Raw genomic sequence first — 16,865 nt, forward strand, 5'->3', positions numbered from 1 at the left:
GCCAGTTGAATCACATTCTCCCTTTCGCGCGCGCACACACACACACACACACACACACACACACACACACACACACACACATACCCTGCTGTAGTGAGTGTGTCTGAAAGAAGACCACAGCTGTTGTGCTTCGCTCTGTTCAGATATCAGACTATTAGAGGCTTCACCAGAAGAGCTGTGTGTTTTTAGCCGTGCCAGCGGCTAAGCTTCAGTGTTTTCACCATTGATCAGTGAAATCAGTCAGTTCTTCACAACAACTATTTCTTGACACACTCATGGTCTCCAGAGGATAAGTCGTCATGACTTAGATGATCCCCTGACTTCACCTCCGGCACCACTATGAGGATCTCATTCATGGTTTTGAGTGAAATGTCTCATTAACTATGGGTTGGATTGCCTTGAAACTTGGTCGACATGTTCATGTCCCATTCATTCATTCATTCATCTTCTAACCGCTTCATCCTCTTGAGGGTCGCGGGGGGGGCTGGAGCCTATCCCAGCTGACATCGGGCGAGAGGCAGGGTACACCCTGGACAGGTCGCCAGACTATCGCAGGGCTGACACATAGAGACAGACAACCATTCACGCTCACATTCACACCTACGGACAATTTAGAGTTATCAATTAACCTAGTCCCCAATCTGCATGTCTTTAAACTGTGGGAGGAAGCCGGAGTGCCCGGAGAGAACCCACGCTGACACGGGGAGAACATGCAAACTCCGCACAGAGGGATCGAACTGGGAACCCTCTTGCTGTGAGGCGACAGTGCTAACCACCACACCACCGTGCCGCCCCGTTCATGTCCCACATTGGATAAATTAACTTTGATGATCATCTGACTTTTCATCTAGCGCCATCATCAGATCAAAGTTTTATTTTGTCCAGCACTTTGGTTACTGGCCAAATACCTCCAAAACTGATGGCATTCCCATCAGCCTCAGCTGTTCTTTGTGTTTAGTGCTAATTAGCAAATGTTAGCATCCTCACAAGCTTACCCAAGAATGTGAACATTACACCTGGTTAACATTGTCATTGTAACTTTGTTAGCATGTTGATGTTATGCTGTGTTTAGTTGTGGAATATAACGAAGTACATGTAGCCCAGTACAGTGCTTTAGTATACATTTGAGGAACTTGTTATGCTACGTTCTACTTTTAGTCTTAACAAATCTCTTTTGCTTCACTACATTTATAAGATAACTCAAGCCACTAGTTACCTTGTAGATTTAGATGACCAATACAAAATATATTCAACAAATAAATTAATTATTATAAATGAAGACTTTACTGATCCCATGAGGTTCACAAGCTACTCAGCTGTATGTAAGGTAATTAAAAGGATCTTCAACTTTACCAGCTGCGACACTGAAGTGATTAATTAATGAATCAATAATTACTAAATTAAATTTACACTACTACTACTACTACTAATATATGTAAAATCATTATAACTATATTTAATAATTGTATTATATCATTGTCAACAATACTGCTACTACACTAAAACAGGTCAAGTACTTTGGTATCCGGTGTCACCCTGAACACTGAGTTCAGCTGTGGGCCTCTGCCAAATTTCTTTGTTTCACCTTTTGTTGGCTGGAAAACTTCTGTCACTTCTTCACTGTCTCAGTTTCCCTTTCTATGTCTTCACTTCCTTATCTTTAACAACACAATTGACCTGCATCAATCAGAGAGGTGAAATAGACCACGTTTCCCTGCCCTACAGGTAGGCTTGAATGACAGTAATTTTCTTTTAACAGGGTTTTTAGGCCCAGGGAGGATGTTTTACAGCTTTCCATCAACTGAGACCCTCAGGCCACAGAAAAGACCTTAAACACCAGAGATAAGGCTTCCAACAGGTAAAGAGGCCTTTCCACATTTTTGTGGCCCACAGTGAGAGCTGTCACTGAAAAATACTGCTGGTTTAGTGTAATGTACGTGCAATAAGACACCTCCTATGAAGCCTGCAATTGAGAGGAAGTTGCAGTAATGGTTCACAAATAATGTCAGCTACCTTTTAGGCTTGCATATTTGATAGAAAATGGGTGCTTTATCTCATCTTCCAAAATTAAATCAAAAGCTGGGAAAGCTTGAAAGCTACACCTTGTAAATGTATATTTGAGTGTCAGTGTTGCTCTTTTTTTACATCATTTTTACTTTATATGCTAATTCAAACTGGCTCAGGCTACATTTTTAAGCCTCTGGTTATGAATGGCAGTTGCTCAAGTCAGAAGATATGAAAAGGACGTCATGCTTTGTGCTGTACATTGACAACTAAGTGTGGTTCTACACATATAGCCTTGTCATGACAGATTTGTTATATAATGTGAATTAAAACACAGCAGAACCTATTTTTGATCAAGCAAACGCTTAGTTTGTCTACAAAATCAGTGTATCTATCTGACATTTATCAAGGATTTATTTACAACGATTTGACAATAAAGTATTAAATAATAACTTGAATGTCCCTTCTAACCCCAGCAGAGGAAACCACACTTGTGGTCATTTTACACTCACTTTAACAATGCTGTAAACATCTCAGTCAACTTATTGACTCCCTCCTCTCCCCAGCTAGCCTCTCATCCTCCCTTCCCACTTCTCGGCCCCCTCGCTCTGCTCCCTCCTCCTCGTGGTTGCTCTGCTCTCAGCTGAGTGAAAGCAGCAGCTGCCAAATCGAAGTGGCTGTTACCTGAACTGGAGGGAAAGTCAAGCGTGTAGTTAGAGAGTGTGTGTGTGATTGTATATGCTTGTGTGTGTGCCAGGGGATGTCAGCTGCCTCTATATTAGGCACTGTGCCACAGTGATGGAGGAAGAAACACAATCTGACCTCCTGACCTCCGAGTAGCATCCAAGTGACAAACCAGGCCTTTTTCTTAGGTTTACGCGATTAATAACTCACATGCAGTGGATGACATTAAGATGTAAATACATGTGTGATTGTGTAGGCTACATATTCCCCAGATAAGTAAAATATAATTAAGCAGACACCTTAGCCACCTTTATATGTTGCAAATGGTTCAAAGGAGAATAAGCTGATTAAAATCAAAGTGAAGTTAAAAATAAGGAGAGACTACACAATGTTAAACAATCAGTTTTTGTGTTTTATGTCTCCACCCTGAAAACATCACGTTTGATTTAATTAAACACACGTGTCTGTTGCAAACAACTGGCAAGAAAAGGTGTCTTGAGAACAGCATGAGTTAATCTTTTTCAGAGGGCAGGGATCTGTTTGAATGCAAATTTCAGATTTAGGTAATGTTTTCTGGCTGATGAGTCGTCCCAGTATTCCCAGTGGGTGGTTGGGAGGGGATTCAGGTGGGGAGATGTGTGCTGTTATGGTCTGAAATTGTCATTTATTTGCATTTCTCTTAAATTAATTATGAAAGTCCACTTTCCTGTGTGCAGAGTTTGAGGTTTACACAACCAAACATAAAATCAGTGAATGATGAATAAACAAACCCTGAATAAATTATGAAACTTGTCTCATAGAGAAATATTTGTGCATCTGTGCATGTTTCAACTTTTCAGTGTAAAATATACCCTGTCCCAACATTATTTAACTTACATACTTAATTATACTTAATATTATATTTATTGTGTCCTACACATTATTGGTACCGATCTCTGGTAAATATTTTATCTTTTCTGCATGACATAATGTATTTATAGTTTGTTGGTGACTGGAAAATATGTTAGAAGTCAAAACAGCCATGAAAGTTGAGGAAGTTGTCGGTAAAATAACCATAAAACTGCTGAGCAACACGATCGCATTGTGTGCTTATACACTTTGTCCCTGCTCCATGTTATTGTTGTCATTGTATAGTCTCTGCTATCGTTAGTTTCAGTACTGATCAAGAATGCACACTCCCCAGTGAGACATCATACATGTTTCAGGCGGTTCATCCGGTGGCGTGCTGACGTTTTTTGCAGGAATGTGTGTGATTTGCGGGGTCTGCACCGAGGAGGGCGACGGGAAGTCAGGCCGCCTCCCATTCAGTATAAAACCCCCGGTCCAACCCTTGTCTTCCTCTTTCTGTTACCTGGCTAGGGGCAGCAGCTTTGGCCGTGAAAATCCAGAAACACCGGTAAGTTCAACTTTGATTTACATGGGTAACGTTAGAGAGTGTACGCGATACCGACTTTTAACAGTCTGTGGTATGTGATTTAATTTAGCCGGGAGTTCTCTCCCAGAACATTGAGTCTTTTTTTTAATCCAAAACTTTGCCTTTTCCGTTATGTAACTTCACGCAGACCTGTGGATTTTTGTGTGTGAACGAATTAGCATTGAACATTTATAGCATCGCTAACTCATTTACAAACTTTTCCTTTGGCAACTCGGTCGATGTCAGCGTCTTTTGTGTGTTGAGTTTTAGCTTACACTAAGTTTTTAACAAAAGCGGTTTGTGAGGGAGGAGAGAATGTGGAGGGGGAGAGGAACAAAGAGGGGGGCTGGAAAGCGGAGAGCCGAGGATGCTGGAATGGCGTTTCTTCTTTCTCCATCCGTAGAACAACTGCATGTACTATCCAACGACAGCCGGCGGGAGTCTGGACAAAATAGCTCCAGAATATTTGGCAATCTTTGTAACTTTATACGACGTGGCCCACGGAGTTAACACGTGTCTCGTCTGGCTTGTGGCCGAGTGAGGCCTAGCAGCCGCCGCCTGTTAGCGGCTCATGCCCCGTTCTGTTATATTTTTACTAACGATTAAAAATGGCAATTAATTGTAACAGATTTTTATTCTATATGTATTTTAATAAGCCACCCTAACTGCTTTAAATTATCACCAGAGTGTTGTTAATACTATTCTGGGCCCGAGAAGTCACAGTTCGGTTACCGTTACAGCCCTGTGTATTTAATGATAAGTTAACCAATCACTGATGGCGGGCTTTAAAATTAGAGCTAACGGTCTTGTTTTTTTTTTTTTAATTCTTGGTAGAAACTACAACAATGGGAAAGGAAAAGATCCACATCAACATCGTGGTCATTGGCCATGTCGACTCCGGCAAGTCCACCTCTACCGGCCACCTCATCTACAAGTGCGGAGGAATCGACAAGAGAACCATCGAGAAGTTCGAGAAGGAAGCCGCTGAGGTGAGCAGGTTTTTTTGGTCTTTATCTTTATAACCGTTACAGTCAAGAGCCAAGATGGCGGCGTCAGCGTGCCCACTCTGAGCCCTGGCTGCTGCCCGGCACAAGAATGTAGCAACAGTGTGCGCGCACGCAGGGGTGGGGCTTAATGAGAGCAGCGTTGATGGTGACAGTGCACTTTAGCCAGTGAAGGCCTCAGGCTTTTGTACGAAGATAAAAAATTAAATACATTATTGTTTTTTTATTTTTATTTTTTTTAAAATGCTATAACCTACGGGTGATATCAAACGAAAACAGTGAGGCATTAATGTTGTTGATTAGTTTATGTACAGTCTCTTGCCCTTGAAGCTGGCATGCTAAGTGTGTTAAGTGTTAAAAATTTTACATGACCACTTGTGTGACTCAAATTAAGCTCCCAAACATCTACAGAATACATGCAGAAATAAAATTGGTGTAACTGAAGACTTTTATATGTACATCTGGTCTTGCATCAAAGTCCATAGATGGTTCTTTGTCCTACATATCTGTTTTTGAGCAGTAAATGATTAATATTTGATTATTAATAAGCTATGTAATCTTTCCATAGATGGGCAAGGGCTCCTTCAAGTATGCCTGGGTGCTGGACAAACTGAAGGCCGAGCGTGAGCGCGGTATAACTATTGACATCGCTCTTTGGAAGTTTGAGACCAGCAAGTACTACGTGACCATCATTGATGCCCCTGGACACAGGGACTTCATCAAGAACATGATCACTGGTACCTCTCAGGTAAGTGCTCATGTCAAACTGCAAGCTCAAAGTTTGAACCACATTTGCATGTTGGTAGTGTACTGAAAATTTAAATACATCTTTAATTTTTGATTTTTAGGCTGACTGCGCCGTGCTGATCGTGGCTGCTGGTGTTGGTGAGTTTGAGGCTGGTATCTCCAAGAATGGACAGACCCGTGAGCACGCCCTGCTGGCCTTCACCCTTGGTGTGAAGCAGCTCATTGTTGGAGTCAACAAGATGGACTCCACTGAGCCCCCTTACAGCCAGGCCCGTTTTGAAGAGATCCAGAAGGAAGTGAGCACCTACATCAAGAAGATCGGCTACAACCCCTCCACCGTGGCCTTTGTGCCCATCTCTGGATGGCATGGAGACAACATGCTGGAGGCCAGTGACAAGGTAAGGAAATTTTACCTAGTGGTGCTCAACTTGTTGACATGATGGATTAGAAATGGACTGATTGTCTTACTCTGAATCTGTCTGTAGATGAGCTGGTTCAAGGGATGGAAGATTGAGCGCAAGGAGGGCAATGCCAGTGGAACAACACTGCTGGAGGCTCTTGATGCCATCCTGCCTCCCTCCCGCCCCACTGAGAAGCCCCTGCGTCTGCCCCTGCAGGATGTCTACAAAATCGGAGGTACTATTTGAAAAGTGTTAATTAGTAAGACAAAGAAATTAGTTATTACTTTTATGTATAGCTTTTTAATGGTAAGGTATTTTAAGTAATTAAACCAATTTTTTTGCTCAGGTATTGGAACTGTCCCTGTCGGCCGTGTTGAGACTGGTGTCCTGAAGCCCGGTACGGTCGTCACCTTCGCTCCATGCAACCTGACCACTGAGGTGAAGTCTGTGGAGATGCACCACGAGTCTCTGCCTGAAGCTGTCCCTGGTGACAACGTTGGCTTCAACATCAAGAACGTGTCTGTCAAGGAAATCCGTCGTGGATACGTGGCTGGTGACAGCAAGAACGACCCACCCAAGGGAGCTGACAACTTCAACGCCCAGGTTTGTACTGACAACTTGAATAGCTTAAAGCGCGAAAAGGATAGCTTCAAGTTTTGGTCAAGTTCCAATTAGGGTTTAATTGAGTTCTATTTCTAAATGTCCACAGGTCATCATCCTGAACCACCCTGGTCAGATTAATGCTGGCTATGCCCCAGTGCTGGATTGCCACACCGCTCACATTGCCTGCAAGTTCAGCGAGCTCATTGAGAAGATCGACCGTCGTTCTGGCAAGAAGCTTGAAGACCAGCCCAAGTTTATCAAGTCTGGAGATGCCGCCATTGTCAAACTGATCCCACAGAAGCCCATGGTTGTGGAGCCCTTCTCCAGCTATCCTCCCCTCGGTATGTACTTAAAAGCCCATTGTAAATACTCAATTCAGAAATGCTTGATACAATTAAAATCAGAGTGTATGATCAAGTGCAGACATGCAGTTACTAATGGTCTACTCCTATCCCAGGTCGTTTTGCTGTGCGTGACATGAGACAGACCGTAGCCGTCGGTGTCATCAAGGCTGTTGAGACCAAGGAAGTAAGTGGAAAGACAACCAAGGCTGCAGAGAAGGCCCAGAAGAAGAAATGAATGGTCGTGCAGGACATCCAGCAACAAGATGTGTGCCGGCAGCAGCGGGCCACCTCTTCCCCTCTCTCTTGCCCTCACCCTGGATCATCTTCTCTGTGGCAGAGCTCTCTACTCAAGGACTGGCTTATGCTGATTAAAACCCATCGCAAAAGTTTTCGCAGGAAAAAAGAACTCCGTGGCATTGTCACTTACCTGAATCACATGACGGTGCCTCTTCTCAGTTAAGTTTAAGTTCAAAATGTTGTTAAAATGCCACAAATTTAATTGGAAAGAAGCTGCTGGTAACTAATAAAATAAATGTCTTTGAAAAAATTGAAATTGGCTTGTCTGTCCTTCACTGTGTCGCAGTTGGTAGTTTTTGGCTGTCACAGGCGAGCCTCTCTGTGTTGCAGCTGTTTTTGACCATGCTATCTGTGTCCAGTGATGCACTTGTCGTCCAATCGCCTCGATAGGAGTTATGCCACCCTAGCCAATAGCACCCCTCACTCTAGACTGACGGCAACAAGAGCATGCACAGCCCTCCCTCTCTTCTGCTTCAGTATAAAATCTCAGGACTGATCACATTCTGTCCTTTTTTCCTCCGCTCTAAGTCAGGGGACGTCTTGATACTTGCTGGGCACAGGTTAGTGAAATGTCGTCTTTTTAATAATGCTTACAGCTGAAATCTAAATATGCATGCTCATAAACAGGAGCTGATATTTTATTCAGAGCAGGGGCTTTAGAGTCAGGCTATGTCAGCCTGAGACACTACCAGTCAGAATCTAGACTATGAATCAAATCCTACTTGACAATTTTAACCATTATAGCAGCATAACACACAAAAGGGGGAAAACATGCCAGCTCACCTTGAATATCTTATCCAAACCTTGTATAGCATGTGGTGAACAAATCGGCTTTCTCTCAACGGGGATGTAATATACTGATAGTAAAAAAGAAAATGAATAGCTTTATAGGCACCTTGAGCCAGAAATGAGCTGCCAGATTTCTTTCTGCCAGTCATGGTAGTCCTTTCTGTCTACCGTCGTGAACGCGCACCCTTCCACCCCAGTGCTGTATGGTGTTTGTGCGCGCGCGCGCGCTTGCATTAGTGGGTAACATGGCGGCTCTGCAACATGGAGGCCGATATGGAGCCGGTATCGAGCACATGGCGCGTGACTCATCAGAGTCGCCTTTCCGGTGTCGTGAACGAGCACCGAAAATGACAGTTGCGGAAAAGATTCCAATATGTCGAATATCTTTAAGTTGGAGTCAGTAACGCCATTTTAAACGTGTATTAGCGTCTACTACACGGATACATGTGTATTTATCATGCTGGGTTTAATACTTAGCTAATGTTAGCTAACGGCCGCTTATGCCGCAATTATATCAAGGTCTCCATTAATCCCAAATCATATCAAACATAAGGCTGTTCTCTCAACTGATTTTTGGATTCAGCTGGTGTCAAAAAGACCTTGTCTGGGGGTCGCTATTTACAGACGATTAACTTGAATTAATTAGTCACCAAAACCAGTCCCCGTATTATTCATAATTTCTTTAACGTAATTTACAGGCCAGCAGCTCTCTAACGCTTGATTATTAACGTTGCAACAATAACCATCCAGTGTGCTCGGTGTGTGAAGACAACATTAAACCTTATGTATAACATATTGCAGTCAACATTATTAATGTTTGTAACTAGTACATCGAAATGGGAAAGGAAAAGATCCACATCAACATCGTGGTCATTGGCCATGTCGACTCCGGCAAGTCTACCACCACCGGCCACCTGATCTACAAGTGCGGAGGAATCGACAAGAGAACCATCGAGAAGTTCGAGAAGGAAGCCGCTGAGGTAGGTTTAAGGAACCGCCACCACTGTTTAACATATCAATAAATAAAAATCACACTAAAGGGCATATACTGTGTGAGACTATGAAGGCTGAATATCATCTTTGGATATGTGGGGGAACAAACGGGTGTGGTGGATGAAACTGCTCACTGACATTACTTGGTTAGAAGTGCCACCTACTGTTTAAAGACATGTACTGCCCTTGTCCCTGTAATATACAGCAGATGTCTGTGAAAATCTAAACATTATTTAGTTTATGTAAAAGTTAAAATGTGTCAAGAGTTAATATAGCTAGTACAAATGTGCCTCAAGTAATCAAAAATGAGATAAACGTTACCACAGTCAGTATCCCTTAATAGGTACTTAATTTAGTGAATATTATAATCAGTAGAAAGACTAGACAATATTATTTAGACACGCTTGACCAAAACAAACCATATAACTGTCCATTCTTTAAGAGGCTTAAAACACATTTCACAGAAAGTGGAAAATTAGCTCAATGCTTTTGAAGTAACTGCATAGTTAAATATTATGCCCACCTGTTATATTGAGTGTTGTAAAAAATAAACAACTACAAACGTGTACAAAGTAGTGAGGTGAATTGACAAGCAGTGGAAAAAAAATGATTATAGAAAAGTAGAAAAAATCTGCATCACAAGTAGGGCTTGGTATATTTCTATATTAACTGAAATGTGTCAAAATTGCCAGTAAATGCTTGGTCAAGTTCACATTTAGTGTTAGATATTTCATGATCTAAATCAGGAAACTTTTCCCACTTTACATATATTTTACTTAGTGAAATACCTTTATTTGACACTAATTCATTTTGGCACATTTTATTAAATGAACAAGGGACTAAAACATGTTTATCTTCCCCAAACAAAGGTATCTAAAATAAGAATATTGATATGGTGTTGGTACTTAAAGTCAGCCTAAAGCATTAAATTCACTGTCTCTGTGATATTTTTTAGTGAGCGCCTATTTAGCAGCTGTGCTTGGACAATAGCGGGCAGGGCAGTGGGTGACATTTGGTATATCTTGGGTTAACAAGGTGATAAGTCTCATTAGTTTCTTTAAATTAGTCCCATTACATTCCCATTACATTACTAAATCTAACTGTAATTAACAGAAATCACTGTTTTCTCAGGTCTATTAGGAAGCAATTTTCAATAGAGACCTGCAAGAGGAATTTTACAATTTTGCCATTGTGATGAGGCATGATGTTTCTTAAAAACAGACAAACAAAACTCAAGTTAAACTTTTCTGGCTGATTCTTACTTTTGACCCATTTCATTTCCTGCTCTTATTGTGTTCTATTAACCACAACAGATGGGCAAAGGCTCCTTCAAGTATGCCTGGGTGCTGGACAAACTGAAGGCCGAGCGTGAGCGTGGTATCACTATTGACATCGCTCTGTGGAAGTTTGAGACCAGCAAGTACTACGTGACCATCATTGATGCCCCTGGACACAGGGACTTCATCAAGAACATGATCACTGGTACCTCTCAGGTAAAGGCTCTCGTTTTAACTTGTTGTCTACGGGCTCATCACTTTATACTTGATGCATAAAATAAGCATGTTCCACAAAATTTCTTCCTGTTCAGGCTGACTGCGCCGTGCTGATCGTGGCTGCTGGTGTCGGTGAGTTCGAGGCTGGTATCTCCAAGAACGGACAGACCCGTGAGCACGCTCTGCTGGCCTACACTCTGGGTGTGAAGCAGCTCATTGTTGGAGTCAACAAGATGGACTCCACTGAGCCCCCTTACAGCCAGAAGCGTTTTGAGGAGATCACCAAGGAAGTTAGCGCCTACATCAAGAAGATCGGCTACAACCCCGCCACTGTTGCCTTTGTGCCCATCTCTGGATGGCATGGAGACAACATGCTGGAGGCCAGTGACAAGGTGAGGGACTTATTACATGGAAAGCTCAAGTCAACATACTGTAGTTGTGGACAGCTTCACATTGAATTCCTTTAAATCAGTCCATTACTCATCTGTAACAGAAACTCAAGATTTGAATCATTTCTGTCAAAAGGTTATATATCATGGATTTCATGGATTTTAACATCAAATAATTCCTTTAGAAGTAATCACTTTCCTTTCTCTTCAGATGAGCTGGTTCAAGGGTTGGAAGATTGAGCGTAAGGAGGGTGGTGCTAGTGGCACTACTCTGCTTGAGGCTCTGGACTCCATCTTGCCCCCCTCCCGCCCCACTGACAAGCCCTTGCGCCTGCCCTTGCAGGATGTCTACAAAATTGGCGGTAAGGAGTGTCACCTCATGACACGTCACCACAAGGACAAGGAAGCCACGTAATGTCTAATGTGGAAATGGGCGCAACTTTCTACAGACTGATATGTGAATAGTTGACCTACCTGTCTAACAAACAAAAATTGAGCTCATGCTGTTGATTGCACTGTGGAGCCCCTTTCAGACATGTCATGTTACATAGGTGAATTAATGTCAGTCACTTTTGTGCAAAACATATACTGGCAGTCTTACTAGGTCAGACCTTGTAGCATTTCCATATCACTTCCTAAACAGCACGAGTATGAATTAAATACCATAATTATCATTTTTTTTATATGCAAATGAAGCATACATTTCCAGAACAGAAATGGGAACACCAAACAAAGCCAGATTTTAAAATTCTCATTTCATTTTGTTGACATCTTACAGTCAAAGGTTTTTACATGTTTTTGGAAAAATGAAATGTTATAGAAATCAGACTATGAATGATATTTGAACAAACCCCCTGTAAAAACCTACAGAATATAGATAGGAATACACCTGGAAGGTTAAATGTATGTAAAAGCTACTGAAGTGAAAATTTTTGGCTCAGAGTTTGATTAGAAAAACATTTTGAGAAAATATCATTTAAAGCTGTGTATAGTAAAATTCCCTACATTTTCACACTGCAAATTAGACACGATCGGTGAAAATCTTTAACTACAATTATTATTTATAGTACAAGTTTTCTGACATTTTATGTTTAAATATGCAAATGATGCATTATTCAATTAAATATATTTTGTATAAAATGTCAGAAGAGAAATTGGAACTATAACACTTAAATATGTATTTTGGACGTTTTCTTTCCTCTAGTCTGAAAGATGAATTTAATAGAAGCAAAGTAGCCCAAAAGGCGTGTCTACTCAATAACCAAGAAGCGCTGAGAACGAGAATCTCTACATCAAATCAGTCTATGCAAATAGATTTTCTACCTCTTTCACTGCAAGGACAAAACCACTTGTACAGTCACCATAATAAACCAACCAGCATAAATCCAAGTCCTGATTTGCGCTCATGTTGGACATTATAAAAGCAGCAGCACAACTCTCTCTGTAATGAATGAAACTGATGGAAAGTAGTAGTAGTCTTACTGTAAGATATAGGGTGAGCCTCTCACTTGCTCAAGATGATCAGAAATTAAGGATAAAAAAGCTTTTAAATGATCTCAGTCTGTGACAGAGCAGAATACATTCCTCTCCCTCCATAGCTCTCCAGCAGTGCCACTCCCTACCAGGGATGCAAAATATAATGCAAGCGCTTATGCTCTATAACTCTGTCTAGTTATGTCTGAATGAAAGTGTGAGGAATTTCGGTATTAATGCTCAGAAGTAAAATGCCAAAATGACAAAAAGCCATTACTTTAACACATAGATGAAGCCTACAGTGTCACGTGTCTCATATCTGACAAGGGGTTAATTTACCCATCAAAACAAAAATGGGTGGCGACCAACACTTCGACACCTGAGTCAATGCAAACTAATAATAAAGCAAAACTTGAACCCAAAACACAGGCACAATATCAAAAACCAAACACAGAGGCACAGAGTCGAGGTACTCACCTGAAATCCTGAAAGTTGCACTAACAGTAACAACAGCAGCTTGTGGTGTAATTGGAGACTGTTGTTTCATCACACCGTAGACTCAGCCTCTGATACCTGTTCAGGGACATGTTCTTGGAGCGCATCCAGACAGTTTTTTCCAACTTGCTCAGACAAGATAGTGCCAGGGAGGTCAAACTGGATATACTGGCTAATGCTTACTTAAACTACACTTGTACCCACACCCAACACATAATACATACCACTGTGTTACTCTTCTTTGTAGCAGGATCAGGTCTATGACGTTTCAAACATTGTGAAATCACAGATGATATATCCAAGAGATGACTGCAGAGAAACACTTATGAGATGTTCATTGAGACTTTTATTTACAGCTGTTACAAGCCTTTATTGTTGTCCTCGAAAAAAATAAACCTTGCACTTTTGTGTCTCCTAATTTTTAAGTTCTCTAATTCTGAAGCGAACTGAAAAGTGTACTAGAAACTTGTTTCTTCCCACTCTCTCAGGTATTGGAACCGTCCCCGTCGGCCGTGTTGAGACCGGTATCCTGAAGCCCGGTATGGTCGTCACCTTTGCTCCCCCCAACCTGACCACTGAGGTGAAGTCTGTGGAGATGCACCATGAATCTCTGACTGAAGCTCTCCCCGGTGACAACGTCGGCTTCAACATCAAGAACGTGTCGGTCAAGGAGATCCGCCGTGGAAATGTGGCCGGCGACAGCAAGAACGACCCACCCATGGCAGCTGACAACTTCACCGCCCAGGTGAGTCTCAGGAAAAGACGTAAATAAAAAAAAGAAGAAATGTTTGTATTTACATAACATAAGTGTGCTCATTTTTATCTCCCAGTGATTTTACACAAAGGAGATGCAGACCCAAACTAGAACACACCAGACATAATTGGTGTTTTTTTTTTTTTTACTTATTAGCCTAAACAATAAATGCCAAAAAAAATAATGTTACTTTCTTGTGTTTTTAAACCAAATTCCCAGAGTCTTTCTGTCAGACCAACCTGCTTTTCTCTTGTGAACTGAAATCTACTTGTTTCTAACAGCAGCAAGGTCGTAGCCATTGTACATGGGGCACCTGCCCTACCAGGTGAGCTAGTGGGTGCCCCAAAGCACAGATATCTTACCAGAAATTGATTGGTTGAAGTTAAAGGGGAACGCCACCTAAATTAGGAATTCCAATATGGCATTTCCATGACCTAAGAAAGGTCAATAAATATTCTTAACTTAACTTAACTTAACTTAACTTCTCCCTCTCAAAAACAGCAACCAGAGAGGTTGGTCTCAAACTTGTGATGTCATCAAGTATAAAGTCTATGGCTGCTCCATAGACAGGGAGTGGGAGCCTGATTTTGTGGACCCACAGAATGTTTATTTTCTTTTTTATAATGACTTGAGCTTTATCCTGTGATACTGTTCTTAGTTCATGAACAGAACAGAACAGAACAGAACAGAACAGTGTGATCTATAGATTGAATCACAATGTCTGATCACAACAACTTCTGGGTAGAAAATCCCTGCGTCACATCCATTAAATGAAACAGTGGTGAGCAAATGCTGCCTCAATTGATTAGTTTTTGCCACTTAAAAAGTCCCACCCAAAAAATCCAAATCAGTTTGTGTATACTAGATTTAGAATATTTAAATGCTTTACGTTTCTGATGGGGAAGCATTTATCTTAAAGCCACCAGATGCCATTGACATAAACAGTAATTTTACTTTGCAAAACAGGAAAGTTGCTAGTCGACTGGTGCCTTGTAGGGCAAAGCAAAGAAAATATTATAGCTGCTGCGCAGCGATGGGTTGGGTCCGGGCATTTTTAGGCAATTCTGAGCAATAAGCAGAAGAATTGGAAGACATTTAGGAGTTTAGCAACACAATCTGCCTTTTTCATCAGCTGAGGCTTGAACTCACAACCTCTGAGACTATGGATCAATTTCTATCTCACTGAGCTAATTAGTCAGTGACAATTCATGTGTAGCTTCACAAATCGACTAAGCCAGACGTGCAGGTTTAGCAGCCGTCCATGCATGGAAAAGCAGATTTCAAACCACTGTAAAAAATTCAGTTATCGAAACAAAAATCTGAAAATACACATATTGCATCTAGACAGCATGGAGATGTTGGTAATTTATTTTAACAATGATTGATTTGCTTCATAAGTGAAAAACTGATGTTTAACTAGTTGAGCTATGTGCAAAGTGAGATGCCTCAGATGGTTTCACACTGAAGTATTGACACTGGATCTTTGTGCAAAGTTTGGTTTATTTTCAAGCATGAGAAGGCAGATTTTCTAGCAGAAAAAAGACATGAAGATGCTGCACAGTGATCAGTCACGCTCAGGCAATTTTAAGCAATAAGCTGGAGCACAAGAAGATGGTTACATTACAATGTGGATTCTGCACCAGTTGAGACACGAATCCGCAACCTCTGGAACCTAAGACAGTCATCTACTGCTCTGAGCTAATTGGCAAGTAGCAACTCAACAGTGGCTTCACAAATTGAGTAAGCCATTCACTGTTGTGTAGGAAAGCAGCCATCCGTGCATGGAAAGGAAGATTTGAAAACCACTGTAAAAAATTCAGTTATTAAGACAAAAATCTGAAAATACACATATTGCATCTAGACAGCATGGGAATGTTGGTAATTTGTTTGTAACAATGATTGATTTGCTCCATAAGTGAAAAACTGATGTTTAAAATTGGCATTTTTGCATTGACTCCAATTGTTCACATTAGAGCAAAATTTAAAATGCTGTCAAAAATTCAGTTTTGAGATAAAATTCTGAATTCTGATTTGCCACACATCATCTACCATGACTCTAGAATTTTATCATTTTTTTCATCAACATTGAAGATTTATTTAGCAAGAATTTGCATGTATATGTTTACAGTACCGTTTACAGTCAAACATTTTGATGCACTGTAGGCTCAATTTTTGATAAAAAAAATAAATCAAAAATCTGAGAAACATAGTTTTTGTAGGACAGTCTGAAGATGCTCTGTAGCAAGTTTGGTGTCAATTGAGCAAAAATTGTGGGAGGAGATAGGTTTAATAAGTTTTACAGTTTTTGAAAAAAACAGAGTGATGGACTTCATAATTTGCAATAGGTTTAAATGTACAAAAGTTTCTTCATTATTGGGGCTATAGTTTGATGAAAGTTGTGAAGCTGTAGCACGTATGGTTGATTTGTTATGAATTTTCAAAGTTTTGAACTTTAGACGCTTGCTGTAGCACCACAATCAGGACTATTGGCTTGAGTTTACAGCTGAGGATATCTGGCATGAGATTGGACCTTTGTGCAAAGTTTGGTGAGTTTTCACCCATGGGAAGTATGATTTCCTCGGAAGAAGAAAGAAGAAGATTATAGCTGCTGCGCAGCGATGGGTCAGGTCCGGTCCGGGCTATTTTTGGCAAATTTAGGCAATTCTGAGCAACAAACAGGAGAATAGGAAGACAAGACAGTTGACAACAATGTTCATTTTGGACCACTTGAGGCTTGAACCCACAACTTCTGGAACCAAAGACTGTCATCTATCGCTCTGAGCTAATTGGCAAGTGGCAATGCAACAGTGGCTTCACAAATTGAGTAAGCCATTCACTGTTGTGCAGGCAGATTTGAAACCACTGTAAAAAATTCAGTTATCAAGACAAAAATCTGAAAATACACATATTGTAGCATGGAGATGTTGGTAATTTGTTTTTAAAAGTGATTGATTTGCTCCATAAGTGAATAACTGATGTTT

At 41.0% G+C, this 16,865-nt stretch overlaps 2 protein-coding genes across 2 annotated transcripts in view; both read left to right on the forward strand.

The window, feature by feature from the left end:
* The first annotated feature begins 3,943 nt into the window (after positions 1-3,943).
* Positions 3,944-7,607, forward strand: LOC126384050 (elongation factor 1-alpha). Its single transcript, XM_050034908.1, has 8 exons — positions 3,944-4,084; positions 4,937-5,091; positions 5,675-5,854; positions 5,955-6,251; positions 6,339-6,489; positions 6,601-6,857; positions 6,964-7,198; positions 7,315-7,607. The coding sequence occupies exons 2-8, from the start codon at positions 4,948-4,950 to the stop codon at positions 7,434-7,436; spliced, it is 1,386 nt and encodes a 461-aa protein (XP_049890865.1). The 5' UTR covers positions 3,944-4,084; positions 4,937-4,947; the 3' UTR covers positions 7,437-7,607.
* LOC126384049 (elongation factor 1-alpha) overlaps positions 7,570-16,865 on the forward strand; it is a 13,649-nt gene continuing 4,353 nt past the window's right edge. Inside the window, exons 1-6 of the mRNA XM_050034907.1 lie at positions 7,570-8,058; positions 9,115-9,267; positions 10,594-10,773; positions 10,869-11,165; positions 11,374-11,524; positions 13,619-13,875. Of these exons, the coding sequence (XP_049890864.1) occupies positions 9,124-9,267; positions 10,594-10,773; positions 10,869-11,165; positions 11,374-11,524; positions 13,619-13,875 (1,029 nt within the window). The 5' untranslated portion in view covers positions 7,570-8,058; positions 9,115-9,123. The remainder of the gene's footprint in view (positions 8,059-9,114; positions 9,268-10,593; positions 10,774-10,868; positions 11,166-11,373; positions 11,525-13,618; positions 13,876-16,865) is intronic.

This window comes from Epinephelus moara, chromosome 22 (assembly GCF_006386435.1).
Source record: "Epinephelus moara isolate mb chromosome 22, YSFRI_EMoa_1.0, whole genome shotgun sequence".
NCBI classification, from domain to species: domain Eukaryota; kingdom Metazoa; phylum Chordata; class Actinopteri; order Perciformes; family Serranidae; genus Epinephelus; species Epinephelus moara.